The sequence below is a fragment of the Candoia aspera genome, chromosome 13 (genome assembly GCF_035149785.1).
Source record: "Candoia aspera isolate rCanAsp1 chromosome 13, rCanAsp1.hap2, whole genome shotgun sequence".
Taxonomy (NCBI): domain Eukaryota; kingdom Metazoa; phylum Chordata; class Lepidosauria; order Squamata; family Boidae; genus Candoia; species Candoia aspera.
The window spans coordinates 20580380-20604990 of NC_086165.1; the positions used below are offsets into that span (position 1 = coordinate 20580380).

A 24611-nucleotide genomic window follows, 5' to 3' on the forward strand; every position below is an offset into this window, starting at 1 on the left:
GAAAGACTGACTGACTGACTGATGTAACAAACAGCTCCAGCAACTAAGAAAGGCAGACGCTGAGATGGGGAGAGACAATCAAGCCAGCAGACAAGGAAAACTTCATGCTCAGCCAGGGTAATAAAAGCAGAGGATTGAAGGTGGAGACTGATAAATTTTGCAGCCACTGGGGGTCAAAAAAGAACATGGCAGCCACAAGCTTGAGACACAGGTAAAAGGGGGCAGGGCTTTGATCACATAGTTGTGGACACCATGGTGACTTTTTTGACCCCTTATGACACATTAAAAAACAGGCAGGGCTTTAGTTGCACGAAATGCCATGCACCCCGTAAGAGCTCAAGCACCAGCATATCTCCACTATTCATTAAAGCAGACCAACTCCTTCAGGCTTCTGTGCAAGTCTGAAAATTGTTGGGTCTGCTTTAAAAGTCCCTTTCATTAGCTGAGCCAGCGCCTTAAAGCAGCTGCAACATTTTTCAGGCTCTGCAGAAGCCTGCAGAAAGACTGACTGACTGACTGATGTAACAAACAGCAGAGAAGCATGCTTGCACACGGCAGGCCCCGTGCCCTGGATATGCCCATGGATTCTCACCCAAGTTGCACTTAGGGCTTCAACTGAATCAGGCTGAATTTCTCGCATCTGGATGGATCTGAAGAGCGTCACAGTGATGTTTTCCCGTGAAAGGTTCTTGACCAGCCAGGAGCCATGATCTCCCCTTGATGGAGACCCTCAACTTCTGCCTCCTCTAAGCAGCCTGTTTTCTTTCTTGCTCCAGAGTTGCTCCGGATGATCCACAGAGAAAATTGCCACGCTGATTGAGGCAATGCAGGGCCCACAAAGACCATCCTTGTGGTTCTCCCAAAGCTAACTTTACTGACAGAACATCGTCATCCTGACTCACTGCTCTGCTAGAACTAATGGGATGAAGCTTCAAAGATGGAGATACGGATTAGATATTAGGAAGAACTTCTTGACAGTGAGAGCTGTCAATCAGTGGACTAGGTTATTGCATGGAGTGGTTTCCTCCCCTTCACTGGAGGTTTTCAATAGCTGAATAGTCAACTAGCAGGGATGGTGTAAGTGAATCCTGCATTGTGCAGGGGGTTGGACTCAATGGCCTCTTAGCTCCCTTCCCACCCTATGATTCTATAATTCTATGATTCTTGCACATGTTCCTGGGAAGTATGCAAACAATCCCTGGGGAATTATGCTGACAGATGTCCCTGGTCTTCACCCAGAGATATTTCACCTGGAGACAGGGAGAGCATCCTTTGCAATCTTTTACAATCTTCCCTTATTAGAGATGGAAGAAGCAGTGAAACAGGGGCACTGCTGCTAATTCTTTTAAAATGAAAATCTTATGAATGGCAGACATTGTTATGAATTACATGAATGCTACAATAAAAGACAATTGTGGTTTGTTGCTCCTGCCAGAGGTTAAAACTATAGACAATGGGGCCATGGTGAGTTTAGGAGGCCAGGAAACGGGCCACACAGTTTTCTTCAGGGGTGGGGGGCTTTTCCTATCCTTCTATTTACAGCATGTGTGGGCCTGGGGTTCTACAAAAGACAGATTGTCTTCTGAGCAATGTGCTGTTTGCATATGGTGATAAAACAATAACAGATCATTGGCAATAAAGAAAATCACAGGACATCCCCCCACCATACAGCGGCTAGTTTCTTTTTTGCACGTGTTATCTCGATTTAGTTTGATTTGAGAGGTGCTATATTTAACAGGTGGCAGCCCCCAGATGACCTTGGCTGATATGGAGAAAGTTATATAGAATCAGCCCTGCGGGGAGTCTCGGATGGGAGACCACAGAGAAATCCTACTTCTGTACTATTGCCAAGAAAATAACTTGCTCATATAAGCACCAGGAGCTCGACATGAAGGAGATGTGACCTCCATTAGCATAAATTAATCACCCCCCCAGCAAATTCCTCCAGGTAAAATTTCTCTGAAATCATGACCCCAAGATGGCAGCAAAGGTTTCCATGCAATCATTCAGCAAATGAGGCAACCATGCTAGACTAGGGAAGAATACTGTTCGGTGTGTCATAGAAATTAGCCCGAAGCAGAATCCACTCCATATGCCCATCAAATGAAACCTCATCCTGCTCATTGGACAAAACATTTTTCAGTAACGTGGTTTGTTATTGTATTCTTCCGGAATTTTATTTGAAATATCCTAGTCTAACTATAAGCTATGATTTCCTGGTGGTCCCCCATCCAAATCCTCACCAGGCCTGACTCTAACTCTGCCTAGTTTTCTGAAATTGGCTAAGATGAGCTAGGTGAAGAAGGCAACTCTCCCTGGCTGAGCTGGATTCCCGGAGGCATCCACATACCTTTCTTGCAACTTTGTAGAAGCCGTTTGCCACTGCTTTTCTTTGGGATTTTTTTTAAATTCCCAGACTAACATTTGGTCCCCACATTTCCCATCTAAGCCCGGACCTAGTTTACCTTCTGAGCCCAGAGACGTCGGCCACCCAGCCATATAATCCAAAATGCTGGAAAGAATCATCCCATGGCAATGTTCCCCATTCTATTTGGCCAACCCTCCCTACCTCAAGGCTGATCTTGAACTGCTGTCTCCTCGCTGAAACATCTGGACCAAGGCTGGCCTTTCTGGCTGCTTTGCTTCCCTGGCTCTTTGTCGATCCAGCCTGGTGAGGACTTCTGCAGAATTCAAATGCTGGCATACCTTTCGGTGCCGTTTGGGTCAGTTGTCATAAAAAGATAACTCGGTGGTGGATTTTCCATTCTTTTTCTCAAGGACCAATTTGATGTTTTAAAAAACCACCATACAATATCCTTCCCAATGTACAGGGTTTCAATTCTGAGTCGCCACTGTGGGTCTCACTGCATTATTGCCAAACACGGAAGGGCCTGAAATACCTGGGATTTTGACAGTGCCAGGATTCCCCAAACTTTTCTCATCTACCGCCTAGTGGACAGAGGTGGTAGTGCAGCGGCAGTGGTCAGATATCCTTAAATGTGATCTTTAAGTGATTTTATTAGATTTATATCCCATTTTTCCTCCAGGACCTCAAGGTAGTGTACATAGCAATCCTTCTTCCATTTTTTCCTCACAACAACCCTGCAATGCAGGATGGACTGAGAGGGACTGGTCCAAATGCACCCATCAATGAGTTTTGATGGCTGAATGGGGACTCAATCTGGCTCTCCCCATTATGACCCTCCAGGCACACCAGACTGTGACTAGCAGGGGGTGTTGTCCCGCCAATCTGGAAGGTCCCAACTGGGGGAAGCAGATGTGCAAGCTCTCTTCTGAAAGTGACCATGTAGTTTATTTATTTATTTATAATAATATGTATATATTATTATATATACAGTAACCTTTATTACTGTACTAATTGTCTGACATTTCTGTTGACCACCACTTCCTGGTGGTCTCCCATCCAAGTGTCGACCAGGCCTGACCCTTCTTAAGTTCTGAGACTGAATAAATGGTCCAGCAGATGTTCATCTCAGCAGATGACCTGGACCACTTATTCAGTCCCAGAACTTAAGGAGGGTAAGGCCTGGTCGACACTTGGATGGGAGACCACCAGGAAGGAAAGTGTAACCCATGGTTCATTGCCCCCAGAAAAAGGCAGGGCAAACCACTTCTGTGTGGTTCTGGAAGAAACTGCCTGCTTAAATCCACAAAGTCGCCACGAGACAAACCTGACTCAGTGGCATCTTTACTCTTTACACCTCAAACGTAAGCAAGAATTAGTTTCCCAAAGAAGCTGCTTAATCATTTCACCACATTTGCTGAATTTGCTTAACACACTTACAGCAAAACAGATGAAGACCCAACAAACCTGTGCATGCAACTGCTGGACTTAGTTTCTTGTAACTAATTAGTAGCCATGTAACTGGTGAGGGTTTTTTCTGCAGCACAGATACTGTATCAACCAAGCGCACTTAATTACTTTATTGCAAACCCAGAAAAAGGTACTTGGCCAGTTCAGTAGCTGGGATTAAACAGGTTGTGTGACTGCAGGCCTTGTGCTTTGCACCAGCAACTGGTCAATGCAGTGGAATAGGAAACACGATGCTCCAAACTTCCAGATGTAATAGCTGAACTGATTTAGTTTATAATGTTCAGCAGGTGGCACTGGGCAAAGCAACAATTCAGAAGCAGTTTTACTGTTTAAATTTAGTTCCACAGCTTTTGATATTTACTAGATCTAGATAAAACTTGGAAACAAATCTAACGGACTTTAAGACAGGCAATTCAAAAGTCTATGTCCTTACATTAGATTTAAGAACGTTTCCGTTGCCCTGCTGTCAAAGGAAACAAATCTGGGGGGAAGGGCTTCTAGGTAGCCACTGCCAGGCTCTGGAACTCCCTGCCACAAGAAGTCAGACTGGCCATATCATTTAATCCTTTTACAAGACAGCAGGTACCTTGCTGGTCACATTCTTCGATCAAATACATATATCAGGTTAGGCTATGGTTTATCAGTTACATCCCAATGGCTGGTTCATATGTAATGCTGAGCCATCAAATCATGGTTTGCAAGCCATCATGACATCTAAGTTAAAGACCAACAAATCACATCAGCTTGTTGTAATGCACAGATCAGGCCTTAGTCAGGTCTTTGGCTTTAGAGTCACTTGCTTGCTAAAGTAATTTGCATCTGATTATTTTATATTGTTATGCTTTAACACATTCTATCTCTGCATTAATTATGTAACGCTGGAGTGCAAGTATCATATACCCTTGACTGAAGAATGTTGGACTCCTCCTATTTAGGATGGTAGGTCATCCTCTTCCACTGGGCGCACAGCTTTGGCAGGGAGGCGCAAGGAGTGTGAAAGGGAGGAAGGGCACCCTCGCTCAGCCAGATCAACCAAAGGAATCCTGGTGATCAGAGGGAGACATGACATTCTCTGGATTTTTACTGTTAGGGGTCAGGTGCAAGAGCAAGCTGTAAGTTTTGGGGGGGGAGTCAAAAAAGACAAGACAGTAGCTGTGATCTGTGATTGAAGCTCCACCCCTTTTTTACATGCATCACACACAGGTGCAACACAGATTTAAAGAAGGTTGGAGCTTCCATCAGACAGTTGTGGCTGCATTTCTGCGTTTTCCAGGTCCCTGCTAAAGAAATTTAATGAACAAAGAAACTGGCCAGGAGTTCTGAGGTAGGACTGCCCTTAGGTTACCTGGCAGAGCCTCCCAAGGACAGAAGAATTTTACCTCTTCTTCTTCTTTCAGGCATCAATCACGCGATCCCCAACACAATGGCCAAATTCTGCGTGGCTGCGGTGAAAGCGCAGCAACAGGTAGTCGGAACATGACAAATTTGACCATCTGGACTCATTTTATTAATTTTATTAATTGTAACTTTCTGTTTTTATTTTCTTTGGTCTGCGCAATAACACATTTGATTTGAGCAGAGTAACCATTCTGCTTCTGCTAAGCTCTCAAATAATTTTACACAGGGCTTAATGGCTCTGCTATTATTATTACTATTTATTAGATTTACATGCAGCCTGACTCCCAGTGACTATGGGCATTAAGCTCTTCCCAGGTCTTTTCAAACAGAAGCACCTTGACTGCTGCGACAATGTTTGATGCAGACCACCCTTGAAGAGTGCCTGGAAGCTGCTGCTGGAGCACATAATCCTTGTCCTGGAAGATCTGCACAGGTCCTCAGTTCCTTGGGGACCCAGTTTGAAGTGGTGGTACTGACCCTCAGTTCCCAGCATGCTGGCCGGGGAATTCTGGGAGCTGAAGTCCACACAACGTGAAGTCGTTCAGGTTGAGAAACACTGTCCTAGATTGGGGGGGGGGGCGTGTCTTCTGACCCTCATTCTTTTCCGAGGGAGTTTGCAGAACGTTGCAACTGCACCACCCAGCCTAGCGGGCAAGGAACATCTAGCGAGATTCAGGAAGGACGGACGGAAGGACTTGATTACACCTGTGATGGGGGCACTGCTGGGAACCGGGTTGGGGGTGAATCAACCTAGGACGGGTGTACCTTTCCGGGCACTGAGTGCCCACCAGCTCGATGGCACATAATCAGTAAACGGCTTTCGCTTTGCATTTGCTCTCTCGCTAAGCCGGGTGGCTGTCATACATGCTCAGAGGCGCTCCGTCGCGTCTTTGCGTGAGTTCCTGCTCCAAGCACCTTGCGTCGGCCCCTCGGGAGCCAACCCCACAGGGCCACGGCGCCCTCGAAGAAGGGGCATTCGTAACCACCCGTTAGCAGGGGGAGGCCACCTTGGCAGAACATCGGAGGCGGGGCAGGCGAACCCAGTCCTCCCTGCCGCCGCAGCGCGCCTCCTCGCGAGCAAGCCCCGCCAGCCCTGGCTGCGCCTCCATTCAAGAGCTCGGCGGGGCATTGCGCAATCGCTGGGCGGGGCGCCACGGCCCTTCTTTCATTCAGGAGCACTCGGCCTTCTCTGAGAGGAGGAGCCTGTTGAGTGGCCCAGCCAATCGACGCCAGAGGGGCGGGGCGCCCTGCTCCGAAAGGCCAATCGGAGCTTCCGGAGTCTGAACTTTTGCTACCCTGAACAAGTTAATCAATCCCGGGGGCGTGGCCCAGCCTCTCGGACTCCGGGGCAAAAAAAAAGGGGCGCCTTAACTCTTGGCGCGCCGGAAGATATTTCATTTGCAAGATTTATACCCCGCTCTTCCCACGAAACCTCAAGGCGGCTTCCACGGGGCAGTATAGAGATACGGTTAAAACGCTTCGTGTGTGAATTCTGCAGGAGGGGCGAGTAGGGGATCAGGCATTGGGGGACTCCCCAACCCCACACATTCATGGTTGCTAAAAGAACAACAGTAGGATAAGCCGGGGGAAGTTTCCCTTTTTCAAACTAACGATCTCCATGACGTTCAGCGCACCTCTGGGACTTCACTTCTCCCCATGTAGTTTTCTATGCCTCGACACAGAACTGGTTTGCTACGGCCTTTCTCTATTCCAGCGTTTCTCAACCTTGGCAACTTTGAGATGTGTGGACTTCAACTCCCAGAATTCCCCAGCCAGCATGGATCAAGGACATGCTGGCTGGGGAATTCTGGGAGTTGAAGTCCACACATCTCAAAGTTGCCAAGGTTGAGAAACGCTGCTCTGTTCCTTTAACTTCCCAGCCTAGCCTACTCACTTCAGGTTTCCTACTGGTCTCCCATCCAAGAGCTGGAGTAACCATCTGCATCTCTTTAACCCACCAATTAAATATGATCAAGGAGGGAACACTGCAAGAACACCCAGATCAAAGACCCTCACTCTTTGCCGCACTTCCCAACAGCTGCCAAGTAAGATCTGAGTTTTGCCAGCAGGACTGCCACTTATTCTGAACGGTTCACATTCCACAATCTTGCCAAAGCTTCTTTAAGCTCATAGTTCACCATCCCCTACAGACACTTATAGTAAATATTGGGGGAAAGGGGGGACAATAGCAAACATTTTGTTCTTGGACTGACCATCTCACTAAGCTCCATTGTGGTTGGCTTGGTTTTAGCTTTACACAATTAGTGCATGTGTGAATCCTGCCTGTTGTGACTGACTCAGCAGTTCATGGTTCAAGAAACCGCAGCTTAGTACAATGTGCAAATCTTATTTATAGTCGGTTTTGCACATTGCATGGTTTTGGTTACCATACTATGTAAAGCTAACCCATTGTGGTTGCTCACAAAATCATGGTAAAGCAGACCTGGTCAGCGAATCAGGATTTGTCAGGATTAGGAATTTGTGTTATAGTGTTGGGTTTTCTCAATGTTCAAGACAATTTAGCCCCAGGACAGTGACTTGATACTTCTGTGTAATTTAGGAGCCAAATAAGGTTGGACTTGAGTTTACATCCAAACACAATGAGAGTTTTAAACACACACACACACACACACACTTAAACACACTATTCCACAAAGAGAACAACTTTCTAACCACTTAAGGTCCAAAATGTGCATGTTGGATTATTTTAAAATCGCTGTCCCTACGTTCCGGTCTGTGGGACACCGGACGGCGCTTTCAGCCCCTGCTTTTCAAGGCCAGATGCTTTCGTGCCTTGCTTCCTTATTAAGACAGGCCTGGTGTCACCACCTTTGTTGACAGTGCAGAGTTTGTAATGAGATGTTGGGGAGGCTATAAAAAAATAGCAGGCCTGGATTTCGGAGCTGAAAGAAAGAGAGAAGTGTCTGCAGATTATAGGCTGTGCCTGCTTTGGAGTGGTGGTAAAGAATTGGGGCAGAAGGATCAGAATTTCCAAGAGAAGGGGATCTCGGGATCATTTCCAGAACAGAAGACTCTTCCAGCTGGTAAGCCTGAGGCTGGAAATACTCCTTTAAAACCAACCAACTGTATTTGGGACCCAGGCCCAGAACCTTAATGTCCCTGTGCCTCCACCCGCTCCTTCCTTTTCTCAAAAAGCCTATGGTTCTGTTTTTCTGGAACACTACATGTGAGCCCTTGATCCAGAAAACATGCAACACAGGGGATGTTTGGCCTTTCTTGTTTGTTAGAGGTATAGTCCATGTTGCGTCCAGGAGCTCACAAACATCTTCGATTTTATGCCCACAACATCAGCCCTGTGAGGTTGGTTGAGCTGAAGAAAGAGATTCCCCTCAGTGAAATTCCATGCTGATGATGGACCTGCCTCTTCCTGGTCCACTCTGACACTCTCACCATTATGTGCCAGCAACTGCTTTGATTACTGCTACTTGTGATGCCTGTGTATCAGTTGGATTCACACAATGCCATTTAACAATGGTTGTAGAGTATTCTACTGTGGTTGGGCCCACAGTTCATAAGTCAAAACCCAATGATGACTTTAGGACTAGTGTCTACACCAGTGTTTCTCAACCTTGGCAGCTTGAAGATGTGTGGACTTCAACTCCCAGAATTCCCCAGCCAGCCATGCTGGCTGGGGGATTCTGGGAGTTGAAGTCCAACATCTTAAAGTTGCCAAGGTTGAGAAACACTGACCTACAACATTGCAAATTCTTGTATGCACAATGAAATACAAATGAAAACATATTCCTTGAAGCTGGAAATTTAAACAGCAGTTAATTGCATTTATGAACGGCGTATATGTTGGAGACTCAATGTTATACATCATGCAATCGCATACAAATGTTCCCGAAGAGCAGCAGCAATTTTTCTCCAAGTATCCCCTTACCCCAGAACCATTTCTTTTTTTCCCCCTTCTGTACTGTAGCTCTGTCCAAACAAAAGGGAAACACTAATTACTGCTGCTCACACGTTCAGCCTTCTTGCTGAACTAAGGGGTTGTACAATACAGCAAACTGACTGAATGGGCTGGATTCATGCTGTACACTAAGCCACAAACAAACCTAACCAACATTAAAACTAACCCAAATTAATATTACACATGAATGCAGCGGTTAGGCTTGCAACAAAGCTGGTTGACAAGTGCTTTGTCTCTGGAAAATGTGGTTCAGTGGATTGAGGCCAGGGTTCCTGTTCTTGTCGCTGCACTTTGCAAGTTGCTGATTTTTTACTTTGGTTCCATCTGCATAAAATGGGAATTATCATGACTTCTGTCACAAGAGGGTTGTGAACTAGAATCGTTGTGGCTCTTGGTGTGTGTGTGTGTGTGTGTGTGTGTGAATGAGCCCAAACAAATTGCAGGATGCATGTGTGTGACACCTCCTGGGATCTGCAACATAGCAATAAGTTTTGGGGAAACCTTGGGGGCTGTCTGTTCCCACAAGATGGTGTTACCTGATCCACCCACATTTGCTCCAGAGTAATCCCCTGTGAGATCACAATTCTGTGGGGGAAAGTGGGTTTCTTCTGGGCCACAGGGTGCGTCCTTGACCCTGCATCCCAGGGTAAAAAGTAGAAATAAAGTTTTACCCCAAGTTGAGTCGGATCCCCAATAATGTCACCACCCACATATTTTCTCAGCAACCATCTGGAAATGTTTTGCCCTGGCCCCGTTCTAGGGAGTTTTTTCAACTCCCAGTCTACGCTGCAGCCCTGGGATTTCCTGGTAGTCTCCCATCCAAGTGGCAGCCACGGTGGACTCTTTTCTGATCCGCCAAGCTTGGAAGCTCACTCCTAAAGAAGAGTGGGGAGACAGTGGTTGACCGGTCATTTTCTCCTTCTCCCTCAGCCCTACCTCCCTCGCAGGACTGTTGTGAGGATAAAACAAGGGGGCCCCTCACTGAACCTCCTGGCCCTCTCGGAGCCACGGCCAGATACCAAGAGCCCAGCGAAAGGGGCCGCCTCCGATTCTGTCGCTACCCGCCCCGGTTGCCCTTCCAGTCCTCCCGCAGCCCCCGGGGCTCGGGGCGACGCCCTCCCTCCCTTCGCTCAGCGGAAGCCGCCTCGCCCCGCTCCCCTCCCTCGGGCCGGGGCACCCAAGCGGGGCTCTGCCCCAAAGCGGCCGGGCGGCGGCGGCGGCGGCGGCGGCGGCGGCGGGGGGGGGCGCCAGGAGGCAACTGGAGGCGTTTTCCTTTAAGAGTGAAGAAACTCGAGCCCTTGTTTGCGCAACCCTCCCGCGCCGCCAAAGTGTCTAGACTGGCACATGATGGGAGGGAGCCAATGACTCCGGCGCTCGCCGAGGGGGCCCCGCGCGCTCCGTGCGGGAGAACAAAAAAGCCAGCCAGCGCGCGGCGGCCGGAGAGGCAGCGCGGGGGCCCGGCTCGGCTCGCTCGTCAACGGGAGCCCGCGGCCCCGACCCGGCAGGCGCGGAGGTCTCCCTTCGGAAAGCTCCGCCGCCCCGCCCGCCCGAACTCCGCGCGCGGACGGGGCTGGCGGGCTAGCTGCAGCGCCGCTCCGCCCGGCTCGCCCTTTCGCCCCGGCGGCGCAGCTCCTGCTCGGGACGGGGACAGAGAACCGCGGCCGGCCAAGCCATGCCGGGCTCCGCCGGCCCGCGTCCAAGCCCGGGAGGCGGCCGGCGCCTCCCTCGCCGAGGCCGGGCAACTTGGTGAGCGGTCCGGCCGAGGAAGAGCCCGACGTCGAGGGAGCCGAGCCGGAGCGCGGCTGCCGCGTGGGGGCCAGCGGCCCTCCCGGGAGGGAGCCCCTCGCTCTCGGCCGCCGCGGGCGCCCGGGGCTTCATGTAGAGAGCGCCGAGGGGGCGGGCGGCGACTCCGGCCGGCGGCTGCTCTCGCTGCCCCTCCTGCGCCGCCGGCCCGCGCGGGGCTCCGCTCTATGCCGTTGCTCCGCTTCCTGATGCGGCAGCGCGGCGGCCGTCCCTCGGCGATTGGCTGGGCCGGCCGTGCGAGCCCCTGCTCCGGGCGCCGTCGCTGCCGTCGCCGCGGCAGCAGCAGCCCTTGCTGGCGCTCCTCCATGCGGCGCTCGCCCGGGAGGGTCTGACCCGGAGCCAGCGAAGGCCGGCGGCTCCGCGCCCGGGCGGAGCGCATGTTCAGGTCCAAACGGGCAGGGCTGGTGCGGCGACTTTGGAGAAGCCGGGTCCTCCCCGACGGAGGAGGAGGAGGAGGAACGGGAGGAGATGCCGGGAGCAGCAGCCCCAGGAAGAGCGATGAGCCTGGAGGGAGCGAGGGGAGGCGCCCGGTGACCGGCGGAGGCGCCGTCGAGGAGCCGGGCGCTCTGGAGCGGTCCATGGCGCGCGGGGACGGCGACCTGCTGGAGGAGGGAGCGGCGGCGGCGCAGGAGCACGCGGCCGGCGGCGGCCAGAAGGAGGATCGCTGGTGGGCGCAGGAGAGCGACGGCAAGACGGTGACCTGCTGCCTCTTCAAGGAGCGGGGCTTGGACGGCGCCTCCTCCGGGCCTCGGGAAGCGCCCGCCCGCGAGGGGCGCCCCAGACTGTCGCTGCTGGAGCAGGAGCTGAAGGCCGTCACCTACTCGCTCCTGAAGCGCCTCAAGGAGCGCTCCCTCGACAGCCTGCTGGAAGCCGTCGAGTCCCGCGGAGGGATGCCCAGCGGCTGCGTCCTCGTTTCCCGCGCCGAGCTGGAGGTGCGGCTCGGCGGCCAGGCGGCCCCGCCGCAGCTGCTCTTGGGCAAGCTCTTCCGCTGGCCGGACCTTCAGTACCCGGCGGAGCTGAAGCCGCTGAGCGAGTGCCGGAGCTACGGCCTCCCCGACGGGCCCACCGTGTGCTGCAACCCCTATCACTTCAGCAGGCTGTGCGGGCCAGGTAAGACGACCGTCCCGCGCGAGGCCGCCCGGGCGGAGGAGCGGTGGGGAGGGGGCGCCCGGCCTCTTCCTCGCGGGTCAGGGGGCAACCTTCTCCAGCCCGGCGCCCCTGGCCGGGCTGCGCGCTCCTTGCTGGAGATGATGGGAGCTGTAGTGTCAGGCGCCTGAGGGTGCTCTTGGGTTGTGGGCCGGGATTCCTTAGTGTGCAATTGCGATGCAGCCTGGCCAGACTAAACAAGGCTTGTTAGGAGCGGCGACCTCTGCTCTGGCATGCTGGAGACAACAGAGGGGGCGTTGTGTTGTGAGTGCCCTGGCTGGAGAAGGCTGGACTAGACCGATTTTGCCTGATCTTAGAGAGAAACGATGTTTTGGTGTGTATTGGAGCTCTGCCAGGTTGGAGCTTAAAAACTGGCAACTCCCACAAAAGACATTGAGGAAAAGCAGGTTGGGGTAGCAAAACCTCTGGACGGAGGCTCAGGGGAGCTGCTGCAGATGTGCCTCTCCGGACCCTCCTTGGGCCATGAGCCCCCCCCTCCAAATTGCTTGTGCCATTTAAAATCCATCCCCCTTTGGCTCTCAGCTCTATAGCAGGTGGGGGGAGCCTCACCCCTCGGAGGGAGGGGAGGAGGCGCCTGGATGCAAATGCTTCCATCACCTCCCCTTGCACTCTGAACAAGGGGAAGGGAGCCCTCTGTTGCCCCACCCCTTTTGGCTCTAGCCCAACCCACCTTGGGAATGCAGACCCCAACAGGTCTGGACAGGAGGAAGAGGCTGCAGCCCTGCCTGGAGGGGCTCGCAAGTGCATGGGGGGTGGGGGAGAGCAGATTTTGCCACAAGGTGATTTCCACCCCAGGAGAAGAGATGGCATCTCTCCTTCCCCTTCCCCGTTTGGGTGAGCCACGCTGGTGCTCAGCGCAAGCCCTTGTTACAGAGACGGGGCACATGGCTAGGTGAGGATTTAATGTGTTGTGAAACTTTACAAAGTGCCTCTTGAGGTCCTTGTATGTCTTAATAACCGAGAAGCATTTGCAGAATGCTATTCCGATGATTCTTCCAAGGAAGCCCTGAGCTTCAGTACCTTTCTTTTGGCGGCTGACAACTTCCTCTGCTTTCTTCGGCTGGAAATGTTAGTTTAAACTTACTTTGCCCACCCTGTGGATATTAGAAGTTGTGGTTTCTGGCAAGTAGCCTGCAAGGATGGTAGTTTTGGAAGGGAATTGCTCCTGCAAAGACTGCGAGATGCCCCAAGCAAGGGGTGACCTTCCACTTTTCCAAGACCGAAGATTCTATTAAAACAGGATCTTCAGAGGCAAATGGTGCTTGCCACGTGCCTTCAGAAAACATTTGCCCTCCTGGGATGTCACCATCTGAATCCTTGGTTTAGTTGTACGCTGAAGACGTTTTCATACGTGGAGATTCTTCTCTTGAGAGCTGGACCATTTAGCGGTGCCTTGGATGTATGAATCTTCCATGCTTCCCTCCAGGACGGTGTTTCTCAACCTTGGCCTCTTGCAGGTGTGTGGACTTCAACTCCCAGAATTCCCCAGCCAGACTGAGTATTTTTCCTTTGTAAACACCAGGCATGCTGGAAGCACTCAATGTAGCATTCGCATTGAGTTCTGGTTCCATGTGTTGTATTATACCATGGTTTCTTTTAACCAAGGTTTGCTGAATAATTATGTTTTATATGTTTCTCTATTCTTTTTAAACTTTTGTATTGGATTGTTGTTTCTAACTGGTGAACCACCTAGAGTCACTTAGGTGAGATGGGCAGCCAGTCAAATCAATAAAATAAGACACAGTTCACCCACTGAACTAAGCCGGAAAAAGGCATACTCTATGAAGCCACATTCTGGCTTGATCCTAAAACGAAGCAATGATTGGATATGTGGAAAATTCTGAATCTAGAGAACTTTAAAATCCCACCTCCCAATCCTGCAGTGCTTTCTCAGGGCTTTCAACCCTCGAGAGTCGCCCATTCTTGTGAAATCAAGAATGAACATGCACAATCCAAAGTAGTCCTTAGTCATGACACTACTTGTGGCAACTGTTTCGTTTTTATTCATTCACTGAATTTATGTTCTGTCTTCTTCTGGGAACTCAAGGGGAGGTGTATGGGGTCTTCCCTAGTTTTATTCCCCTGACAGCAGTCCTGTGAGATGGATTAAGGGGAAGGTGTGTGACTGGCCCCAAGTCACCCACCTGAGCTTCTGTGTCTGAGGCTGGTCCTAAGTCCCGCATCATTTCCATGCTAGCAACTGACAGCATCTTCATAGCATCACCCAGCCATTGTTGGTGCTATAAAGCCTGTCCACAATGATGGTTGGATTCTAGGACAGTGTTTCTCAACCTGGGCCACTTTAAGATGTGTGGACTTCAACTCCCAGAATTCCCCAGCTGGTCAAGGTTGAGAAACACTGCTCTAGCAGATGCTGTAAAATCACTAGTACGTGTCCTTCATCCCATATTTGAACCAGTGCCAGATTGACACTCTGGCTGTGCTTTACTGCTTAGACTGGGCAGTGCTTGTGTGCATTCTTTGGGATGAGAATCAAGGAACCAATCCGTGTCATGTTAAGGAAATCACCCCCACATCTGGCATGGTCACCCTGGGACAGACAACCTGGAGAACATAAAGGCCCTAAGATGTCTGTGCAGTCTGCATCTCTCCTGAAGTTGCCCTCCAACTATAATTTTTAACGTGACAGGAGAAAATTGCTAAATGCAATGAGCCTAAATTGCAACAAATAGTTTTCTATAGCCTTGTTGAGTTTTTGGAGTGCATCTTTTATCTTCGCCATGAAAAGTCACACACCTCTGATCTCAGAAGACTATTCATTCCCCATATGACATGGATTTTATATTTATATTTGATCCCCTCTTGGTTTTATGTTTCCCTTGAAACTGGGTCAGTCTTTATTCTTTAAGAGCCCTTTAGGAATCTAATGTGTGGCTAAACTTAGTGGCATTGCTGCAGCTACTTTTACACACCATGAATGTGGCATTATTGGTACCATCCAGAACGTCCTAGAGCAGATGCACCTGCATGTGCATGTTTTTGTAAATGAAAAGATCTACTTTCATTTCACTGTGTCCAAAAACATGTTTGTGTTGGGCAGCATTCTGGGTGAACCATGTCATGTGGTGAATCTGGCAGGTGTATGTATGAACAAGGCCTCACTCTTAAGCTAAGGGTGTAAACTTGTGGGGCGGGGTGTGAGAAGGCACATGTCCCCCCAGGCTGAATCTCCATTCTGAGCTGTGCTGCTAAGTTGGCGGGTGTCAACAGAGACATCATTCAGATGCCATGTCACCCAATTTTCTCTACACAATCCTTAAAATGACTGGTGCTCCATTTCTGCTGTTCAGTATTTCCAACTTGTCTACGAAGGGGTTTTTTGAAGGTCTCCCTTCCCAGGGATTCAGCAAGTCTAGGCCCAGATTCTTGTCGCTGGCCAGAAGCTCCATCAGAAACCCTTATACCAAATCAACCTTTTATTACTTAAATACTATCTGTTAGTGTTTAATACTACCTTTTAGGGCTTAAGGCACAATCCTCCTCCATTGACATGCATGGAGGGATTCTCCAGACTAGTCTTTCTCTGTCCAATTATAAGAAAGGCCAAAAAGAGTTGGGGTAAATAAGTCAATGTTTCAGTTTTGTCTCATTGCAGATTGAGTGTCTTGCCATACGGCACACAGAAAGCTGGTTGGCCACAGAGAATGGCTTCCAGACTAGGCTTCTCCCTGACATATTAGCTATGTACGCGCAGAGAGCATGTGGGATGGACATTTCGTCCTGCAAATTTTCTGCCTGAAGTATGGCAGAAACCGATTTGCTTTCTCATTTGCTGTTTCTGGCTACTAAAACAAATACAGTCAACATGTTTTGATAAATATTTGGAGCCTGCAAAATATGGCCTGAACCCCCGACCCCTCCCCGAAATGAGTAGCAGCAGTACATGAGGAATATGTAGCTCACCAAATAGGCAAGTCACTTTTCCCTCCATCCCGTCTTTCTGTTCTGGATTCTGCTTCTGCTGAAAACCTTTTGCCAAGAATTTTGACACTGCATTGTTGTGTACAGGGCCTGGCACACACAGATTATACTAACAGAAGTATTAACAGCTGAAGGGAATTCCATTCAGCCCCAGCCTGGCTGCAGACAATGCTTTACATGAGGATCAACAACTTGGGACCTTCCAGATGTTGCCGAACCACAATTCCTAGGATCCCTCATCGCTGGTCCAGCTGGTCTGGCTCCTGTGTCTCTGACTCAGCAACATTTGGGTGGCCACCCCCACCTCCCTCCTTTTGCACAATCTACAGGCTTTGAAACTGGTGCAGCCTTGTGGCTGAAGCGTGAAGGAGGAATCTCTCCTATGAACTTCGCTAGCCAGCTCTTCAGCCTCAACCCTATGGGGTCTACACTGCAGGGTTCTTACGAGGAGTCTAATAGGATCATGCGTTAAATGAGCTTTGAGCCTTTGACAGTTCCACTGAAATGCAAAGTGTCATTTATGCAAAATCTAGACCCCTGAGTAAGACCTTTGTTTGATGAAAGGTGGAATGGCTCCGGTCGGCTTTGCATGTCATGTGAAGGACGGTGTGTGCCTGGTTGTGCTTGGAAGAGGCTGTGCTCCCCTTCCTGGCAGTCTTTTCCAAACTCCTGAGGGAAACCAGTTGGAAACCTGCCACCGTGGCTGGATCCCAGCCAGCAAGGAGTTAACATTTATGTCAGCAACTAGAATTAAAATTTCCCAGGAGATTTCCCTGGGAGAGGGGAAACTTAAAGCCTTGTGGGAATGGGATCTGTGTGATTCCAGGCTGGATTGTAAGAGGAGACCCCTAGCGAAGGCCTGGAATCCAGAAGGATCCCCACTCCTAGTTATGTGCAATTAGATTCTTTTCTTGGTCCTGGAAAAAAAGTCTTTCTTTGTTTTGCCTGCTCAGTTGAACCTTTATCCTATGCATTGCATAAAGGGCAAGTAAAGCTGTGTGTGTGTGTGTGTGTGAGAGAGAGAGAGAAGCAGAGAACTCAGCAAGACTTCCAAAGGTGCTTTCTCACTTTGGAGCACATTCGCCCGCCTCCCGAGGCAGGCCAGCCATCTCCTTGACTCTGGATGCAGCAGGAATAGCTGCTGCTCAGTGGAGCAGCAGCTAAGTCTCTCCCGGTGGCCGAGGGAGGGGGAGGCAGACCGAAGTTTGCCAGCTTCCCTTGCTTGGGCAGCTGGATTTGTATTTTTTGAAAGGGGGGGGCGGTATTTAAGAGAGAGTCCCAGAAGGACTTGAGTTTGGAAGACCAAGCCACTTGCTGCTTTGTCAGCCCTTTAAAACTTTTTAAAACTTTGGAGAATCAACTCCCCAGCGCCCACCCTCAGTCCCAGGACACCCCATGTAAGATTGCCATCTCCGATTGTCGGTGGCATTTACTGCCTCCCCCCCTCCACTTTTCCTTAAAAAGCAGAGGCCTCAGTGTGGTAATTACTATCGTTTTGATTATAACAAAGGCATAACTTTTAAAAAAGCTTTTTGGAGGTACAGAAAATCACTAGTTTCTTAGGGCAAAAGAAGATGGGAATTACAGAGAAATACACGTATACAAATCCCTCTCTTTTGGCCTGGCATTATCCCCTTTCAATTGAGATCATTTTCAAGTTGTGCTTAGAAAGCTTTCCCCCTGCTTTCTGAAGGAGTTCCTCCCCCCCCCCCCAACTATTTAGGTGAAGAAGTGGTGATAATATGCAGTTTGCATTTGGTTGGCGCCAGCTTGACTGGCCCGTGTCTCTGACTGCCTGTCTTAAAGCCGTAGCGCCTGGTTTTTTTAGAACTGGCTCTTTATGGCGAGTGAGGTTTTTCTCCTGTTATAAACATGTTTTCAAAACTTGCAAAACCTGTACAGGAGAAGAAGAACCAGCTATCTGAGCCTGCATGTCTTTGTTTTTAGGAGTTTTTCTCTTCCCCCGGTAATGTAACTCAGTTAGAATCGGAACTGAGTAAGAATCAGGAAAATTTTCTTGGATGCAAGTTGTGACTCCCTTGATCTTGTAAGCCTGTTTGTGAGAGTGCAGGGAGCTGCATACATTTTCCCCCTCCTGATTCTTTTCTGTGTCATTTTAAGAGGGGGGAGCCTCAAAGATCCTAATGTTGCTCTTAGCAATTTTGCTTTTTCTGTGCACATTGATGGGGAAATGAGCTTTCCTTCAATTTTCTGTTTTGTAATACCAATTTTTCCTGTTGTGCTCTGAATTCAGTCTTTTGTATCTTTCCTATCGGGAGCAATGGAATTCTTTCCCTTGGCTATTGCTGGAACACCAAATACCGTGTTCCTTGTAATAGATGCACAGAAACTGAAGAGGAAAGTTTTGGCTGTCTTGAGCATTGCTGGACATGTCCAGAGGAAGTGTTGCTTTGCCAAAAAAGTGACCGAGTTGTTAGGAATGTTTCTCCATCAGAGTTAAACCAGTTTTGTTTGGTGGTCAGTTTTGACTGTTTTAGTTCCCTGCTGAGCTCTGTGCTGTGTCCACACAATGCAGTAATATGTGGTTTGCTGAATTAGCTCAATTGCATAGATTCTTAAAACACCTGAACCATCAGTCAATCAATCCTGCTGGTTGGATTTGTACAACACGCTGATCCTCTAGCCAAGTGCATTTTAGGCTGTGTGTTGTGCAAAGCCAGCCCTTGAATTTTGTAGTCCTCTGAATTAGCTTAAGACTTTTGGAACCGTGGGCCACAATTACAGGTCTCTTTGGGGCTCTTAGAAGGAGGGAAAATGGCACTAACTGGCTTCACACATTGTACTAAACCATGATGCAATTTGTTTGGTTTGGATTTGGTGCATTGCCCAAACTAAGCCTCTGTATCTAATGAACCATGGCTTAGCATAGCATGTGAACACGCTATTTACTGGTTGAAAATAATGTTAAATGTCAATGTTAAAATGCTCTGCTTTCTGTGTACCCAGACTTGCACTGCTGGGGAACATTGTTTTGTGAGGAAGACACTTTGACATCAGCAAAAGCCTTCATAGGTCTATAATTTTCCAGGCACATTGGTGAGAAAGTTCTAAATTCAGGGGCTGCCTTTTCAACTGACATGGGGAAAACTAACTAGAGGGTGGATCATATTCCTTGTGAGGACCAGACCTGCAGTCAGCCAACCAAAATCTTGTTGCATTTGATGGGATTGTTCTAGAGTAAATGAGCTTGAAGATTGTAACCAATAGACTCTTTAAGGCATACCTGATAGCTGGATTCCCACAACATGATAAGCCTGTGCAACAGATGTATCCTGTGCATTGCCCAAGGGACAAATAAAGCACGTATTTGTGCTGCACCATCCTATGGTTGAACGTGATGGTCTGGTTGACCCAATATGCTAAGATAACATTAGGGTTCCTAGAAAAGGCTGACCCATGGACCACCCTACCTCAGTTTTGTCAAGTCTAAAGTGTTGGGTCAACCAAATGCGTGTACCTTGATGGAGGGTTTGTTGTGGCCCATGGGAAGTCTTCCACACATGAAACATGCATTCATCTAAGCCCTGCAGCTTGATTTCCAGCTCCTTGGCAAAGGAACTTGTCTGTGGCTTTCTGTCAACTCTAGTACCTTTTCCAAGTCATACGTGTGAGATTCTGATCCATATCCTACCCTCTGTTCAACTAGAAGTGACTTCATTGGGGTGGAAACCAACTTTTTGAAAACTTGGATGATGTTCATTTGCGTCCTCTTTCTTTTTCAGAATCACCACCCCCTCCTTATTCCCGGCTGTCTCCAAAGGATGAGCAAAAGCCATTGGGTAAGTGTGTTCTCCACCCAGACTTTCCTACTGCAGTTTGCTAAGCAGAAGGAAGAGTGGTCCACGTGTAATGTTCACAACTGGAGACATGTATTTTGGCAACTTTTGACTCTGCTCCAGGAGAAGGATGACTGCCTTGGCTTTTCTCTCTCTGTGGGTAACTTAAGATGATGCAAAACTTAGACATGAAAGGCTTGTACAGTGTTGTCCTGGATCTTGCAGATTGCCACATAGGATATAGTCAGACTATCCTGGGTCAAACTCAGTGTTACACACATATTACAAAGTCAGGAGGAAGACTCTGGTCAAGGTCTGGTTCAGGGATCAGGGCACAAAGTCCTGGCAGAGACTGAATTATCCAAACCATCATAGCAAAGGCTGGTTTCAAGAAACAAGCAGGCCTACTCTTTATTGGTGATCTTGTTCAGCATTGGAATAAGTTCAGGCAAAATATCTTTTGCCTAGAAGCTCAAGACCAGCTGAGGTTGTTTAGACAATTCGGGAGGAATGGCATACTTCTGAGTAGGCCATTATTCTCAGGGCACCGCTCCCAACAGTCTAGCACCTCTGTCTCTCCTGCCATTGCTCACCTGAATTAGGCGTTTGTTGTTCTTGCTTTGGGCTCTGGCCCAAGATTTCAGAGAAGGTAATTCTGGCAAGACCTTGGGGCCTAGCCCTGGTTCCTCACGATTGCTCTGACCAGGTTCCTCTTCTGCTGCTTTTTGGAGGTGGACTTCTCAAGTGAGCTGTGACTAGAACAGACATTTTAGGGCCATCCAAATATCTCACCCTCCTTTAAAAAGCAGAATAAGTTGCTAGTAAAGAGCTTCAGAGCAGGCTTAGAAGGGTGCGGGTCACACTGCCTTTGCGTTTCCACAAAGTTCAGGGGTAAACTAGAGAGGGCAGGTTTACTGAACAAACCACAATTGGCTGAGTTCACACCACACACAAAATTGGAGGTGTGCTGAACCAAGGACCTTTAAGTGGTGTGCTGGGGGCCACCCTGCAGAAATTAATGGCTGGGACAGGAGAGTGGCTTCCACAATAAATTGCAGTGACGCTGAAATGACTACGTGCATGCAGAGACGGACCTGCATCTCGTTGTCCGACGCAAGGATGTAAGTTGTAGAATGTTGATATTGTCATGAACATTTCATTATTTCCCATCGTGGTGACTGTGACGGTGTGATTAAACGTCATCAGTTTTTATGTGCATCACGTATGATGGCCGCTATCCTGGCTTTTTTGACCACGCCCAGTGGACACCTCTGTCCTTTTGCTGCTCTACTTCCCCCCCTTAGACCTTTTGATGCAGGGGAGGGTGAAAGACAAACAAATCTCAACTCTCAATAATACTGCATCTGTTAGGGGGAAAAAATGCAGGAAGCTCGCTGGGGAAATGGTGGCAACCGTATTTTAAATACTGCCCTGCGAGAGGAATTCCATTTCTCTCCCCGCGACTCTTCTGTTTTGTTTTTTTAAGCATCAAAGAAAACATGGTCAAAGAAGCGAGGCATAAAAATGTGACCTACTTAAAAACTGGCATGCGCCAAAGGGAGTAGCCTTCCAAAATAGATATTGTCATTTAAGCATTTAAACCTAGGCATCCACAGAAAACTTGCCTGCATCTGCCATCGGCTTTTTGTGATGAAGGCTCTGCAGGTGGATGGGAATTTAGTTGGATTAAAGCAAAATTACACTGATGGAATGAAGCCAGAACCTGAGAGTTTTGAAATTCATTTGTCCTCCCCCAGTAAGGAAGGGTTAGGCCCGTGAGAAGTAGGAAATGCTTATTGGTTGCCTGGATTCTTTGGCTCGGTAGGCCAAGGGGTTCTTGCGCAAAACTTTCAGCAGAAATTTAACACGTGGAGGATGCATCAGGATTTCCGGCTCCCACCCACCATCAAGAGACTTCTGGTCGGTGTGAAATAGAAGTGGTTGTTGGATGGATTATAAATCAAGTGGCAATCAGATACTTACCTGTGGAATTTCTGCCAGGGATGGTACAGAAAGACATAGGTAGGTAGGTAGATTTGAGGACCTGCCATTCACTATCGTTTGGATCATATCCATTTCATCTAGATGACACCTGCAGAAATCGGACCCATCAAACCAAATTCCCTGTACACCCATAAATCCTGCAAGTCAGGAGGTGTTTCAAAGATGTGGTGGATCCATCATGTGTGAATAATGGGTTACAATCAGTTTGTTGGGACCCAACAAGTTGTACTAACCTTCATTCAGAAGTAGTCTAGGTAAGGATGAGTGGATAATGTGGTAGCCACTGGCAGTCCTCAAAGGTCCCATGAGCACAGTACTGGTCTAACACAAAGTGGTTTATCAGAAAAATGTGGCTCTTCCTGACTGCCTGTGTTTCGTTCTCCAGTTTCTGTGGAGGACTTTTTTATCTGCCAAAAAAGAAATCAAGAAACAAATATTTGGCACCCTGGTTCTTTTTGATACTGGTGTACTTGGTAGATGGGGATCTCGGAGTTCATGTATTGGGTCTTTGCTTTCTAAACAAGCAGGATTGAAAAGAAAAGGGAAATCAACAAGTAAGAAATTGATTCTGGAGCAGGCTTTTAGAGCATATTTTTAATTAAAGTGGTGTAAGTGAAGGGGGGGGAGAGAGACCAACAAAAGACTTTCAACTTGTTAAAACAAAGTTTTCTTGGTCTCTGCAGGGAAGGAAGGAAGGAAGGAAACAAGAATAAACAGCTTCAAGAATTTTAATAGTGATAATTAAGTATAGTAACAATGAATTGTTTGGAGGCTTAGTGTAACCTTACCCATGGAGCTCCAAGTTCCTACTTGTTTGATCCACTCAACCTTGGTTATTTTTGAGGCCCAAATCCTGCCAGTGTTTGTGCATTGGAAAAAGAGAAGAGAGCCATTGCTGCTCATTCCTATCAGCCATTGGCATCTCTGGGTAGGTCAGGAGGAAAACCCTGGTGAGTTGTGATTGCCCATCTCAGCAGACAAGATGGACTGCTGGTTTCACCCAGCAGAAGGCAGCTTTCTATGGTGATAAGTTTCAAGAGTTTCTCTGCAGGGCAGTTCCTTAGAAATAGCTCTATTACCACTTTCCCTGTTCTTGGTGTCCTAAGAGCTTATCCAGAGTTACTGTTTTGTTCTTGCTAGGAAACAAGGTTGGGAAGGGCTGGACGAGGTCCTCTTAAAATGCTTCTGCAAAGATAGGGTTCGTTGCTAGTATTACTGGTCACACCTTCCACAAACATTCACACTCCTTCCTCTTTGCTGATTTCCTCTGAGCAAAAGGCTGGGCCCTTCTCTTTCTAGCATCCTGCCTCTGAGAAGAGGCAGGGATGTTGCATAATCAGGATGAGAGCTTGATTTCTTACATAGTATTCTCATCAAGAGGGCTACTTAAAAGTCAGGCAACAAGGCAAGAACAGAAACAGCAGCAGTTGTCTCTAGGTTCTCACTGTGTTAAACCACAGCTTGTTTCAACCATTGTTTGTTGGAAAAGGGCCCAGTTGTTGTCTTTACACATTGTGCTCTTATAAACCATGATTAAAAATGATGCCTAAGGTTCACATAAGTCAAAACCACTTTTCACCATGTAAACCAGGGCTGTGCGGTGCTTTGGATTCACGAAAAGACATTTGTGAGCTAAAACATAGACCCTGTCTGCAACTTTTTAAAGCAGCTGTGTCTTTCCCAGATCATGAATTTTCTGCTTCCAACTGTTTCCTGTGATCCCAGGAAACAATGTGGCTGCTTTAAGGAAGAGTAGACCAGTGCTGCATAAATGCTCCCTCCCAGGTCTTTGAAAGCACCTTTTGGAAATGGACTCTGAAGCATTGCATAGCACTAGTGGGAATGCTTCTTGGAATGATAAAGTTATTGGCCATTTAGGAAATAAAATGTGCCTTTTCTCCTCTGCTTCCTAGATCTTTCAGATTCCACATTGTCTTACACTGAAACAGAGGCTACAAATTCACCCGACATCATCCCTGGAGACTTTTCAGGTAGGCAGATGTTTTAATGTGTGGGATAGCAAAGACTTTCTGAAGAAAACCACCTTGCTACCAAAACAGCAACAGAAGCGGTCCCAACGTTAAGTAGTGAACTTGCATTGATAGGAATAAAAAGACATGTCTTCGCAAGGAACAGCTAGTTAATGTTCTTCCCCCCCTGCAGGAGCTCTTAATGTGGGCTTGACGTTGTGGCTAACCTGCTGATAAAGGTTCGCATGTTTATATACCTTTAGCACTACTATTGTTAAATGTGTGAAGTAATGCATTTTAACAATACAGTGAAAGAACCAAATACACTTTAAAAAAAAAACCCATTTCCAGAAATCTGTATTTGTCAAACCTGTTAAGAATTAACAAGGAAAGAAAAGAAACAGATTCAGTGTATTTGAATACAGGTATTGAAAACTATAAGCAATCATTGTTGATTTTTTTATTTATCTTTCATAGCCAGTGGGTGTTCTCCAAGGAACTGCAAATGCCTTTTGGGCAAATATTTCCATTTATCTGAATATTCATTTCTCCAAAAATAGGCTGAATGCTCATATTTAAAAGTAAAATTAAACTAGTTCTGCTTATAACATGAAGCTTGATGCTTGAGAAGTATCTCTGAAATATTAATAGTTTACTTCTTGCAGGAAAGAACAACCAAACCCCAAAACCTCCTTAAATTACTTAAATTGGTAATAAGTTTTCTGACTGGATAGAGCATATTACTGCCTTGAAACATACAC

The 24611-nt window shown here is 48.1% G+C and overlaps 2 protein-coding genes across 3 annotated transcripts in view; both read left to right on the top strand.

The window, feature by feature from the left end:
- The window catches only part of MAP2K1 (mitogen-activated protein kinase kinase 1), a 356791-nt gene that overhangs the window by 154800 nt on the left and 177380 nt on the right, over window positions 1–24611 (top strand). The gene's annotated exons all lie outside the window — the stretch shown is intronic.
- The window catches only part of SMAD6 (SMAD family member 6), a 49122-nt gene continuing 35643 nt past the window's right edge, over window positions 11133–24611 (top strand). The window contains exons 1-3 of one of the 2 annotated variants that reach the window (XM_063313902.1): window positions 11213–12080; window positions 19823–19879; window positions 23794–23871. In XM_063313902.1, the coding sequence (XP_063169972.1) occupies window positions 11348–12080; window positions 19823–19879; window positions 23794–23871 (868 nt within the window). In that variant the 5' untranslated portion in view covers window positions 11213–11347. Of the gene's footprint in view, window positions 12081–19822; window positions 19880–23793; window positions 23872–24611 lie in introns of both variants that reach the window. The other variant, XM_063313903.1, reaches the window with a different exon arrangement.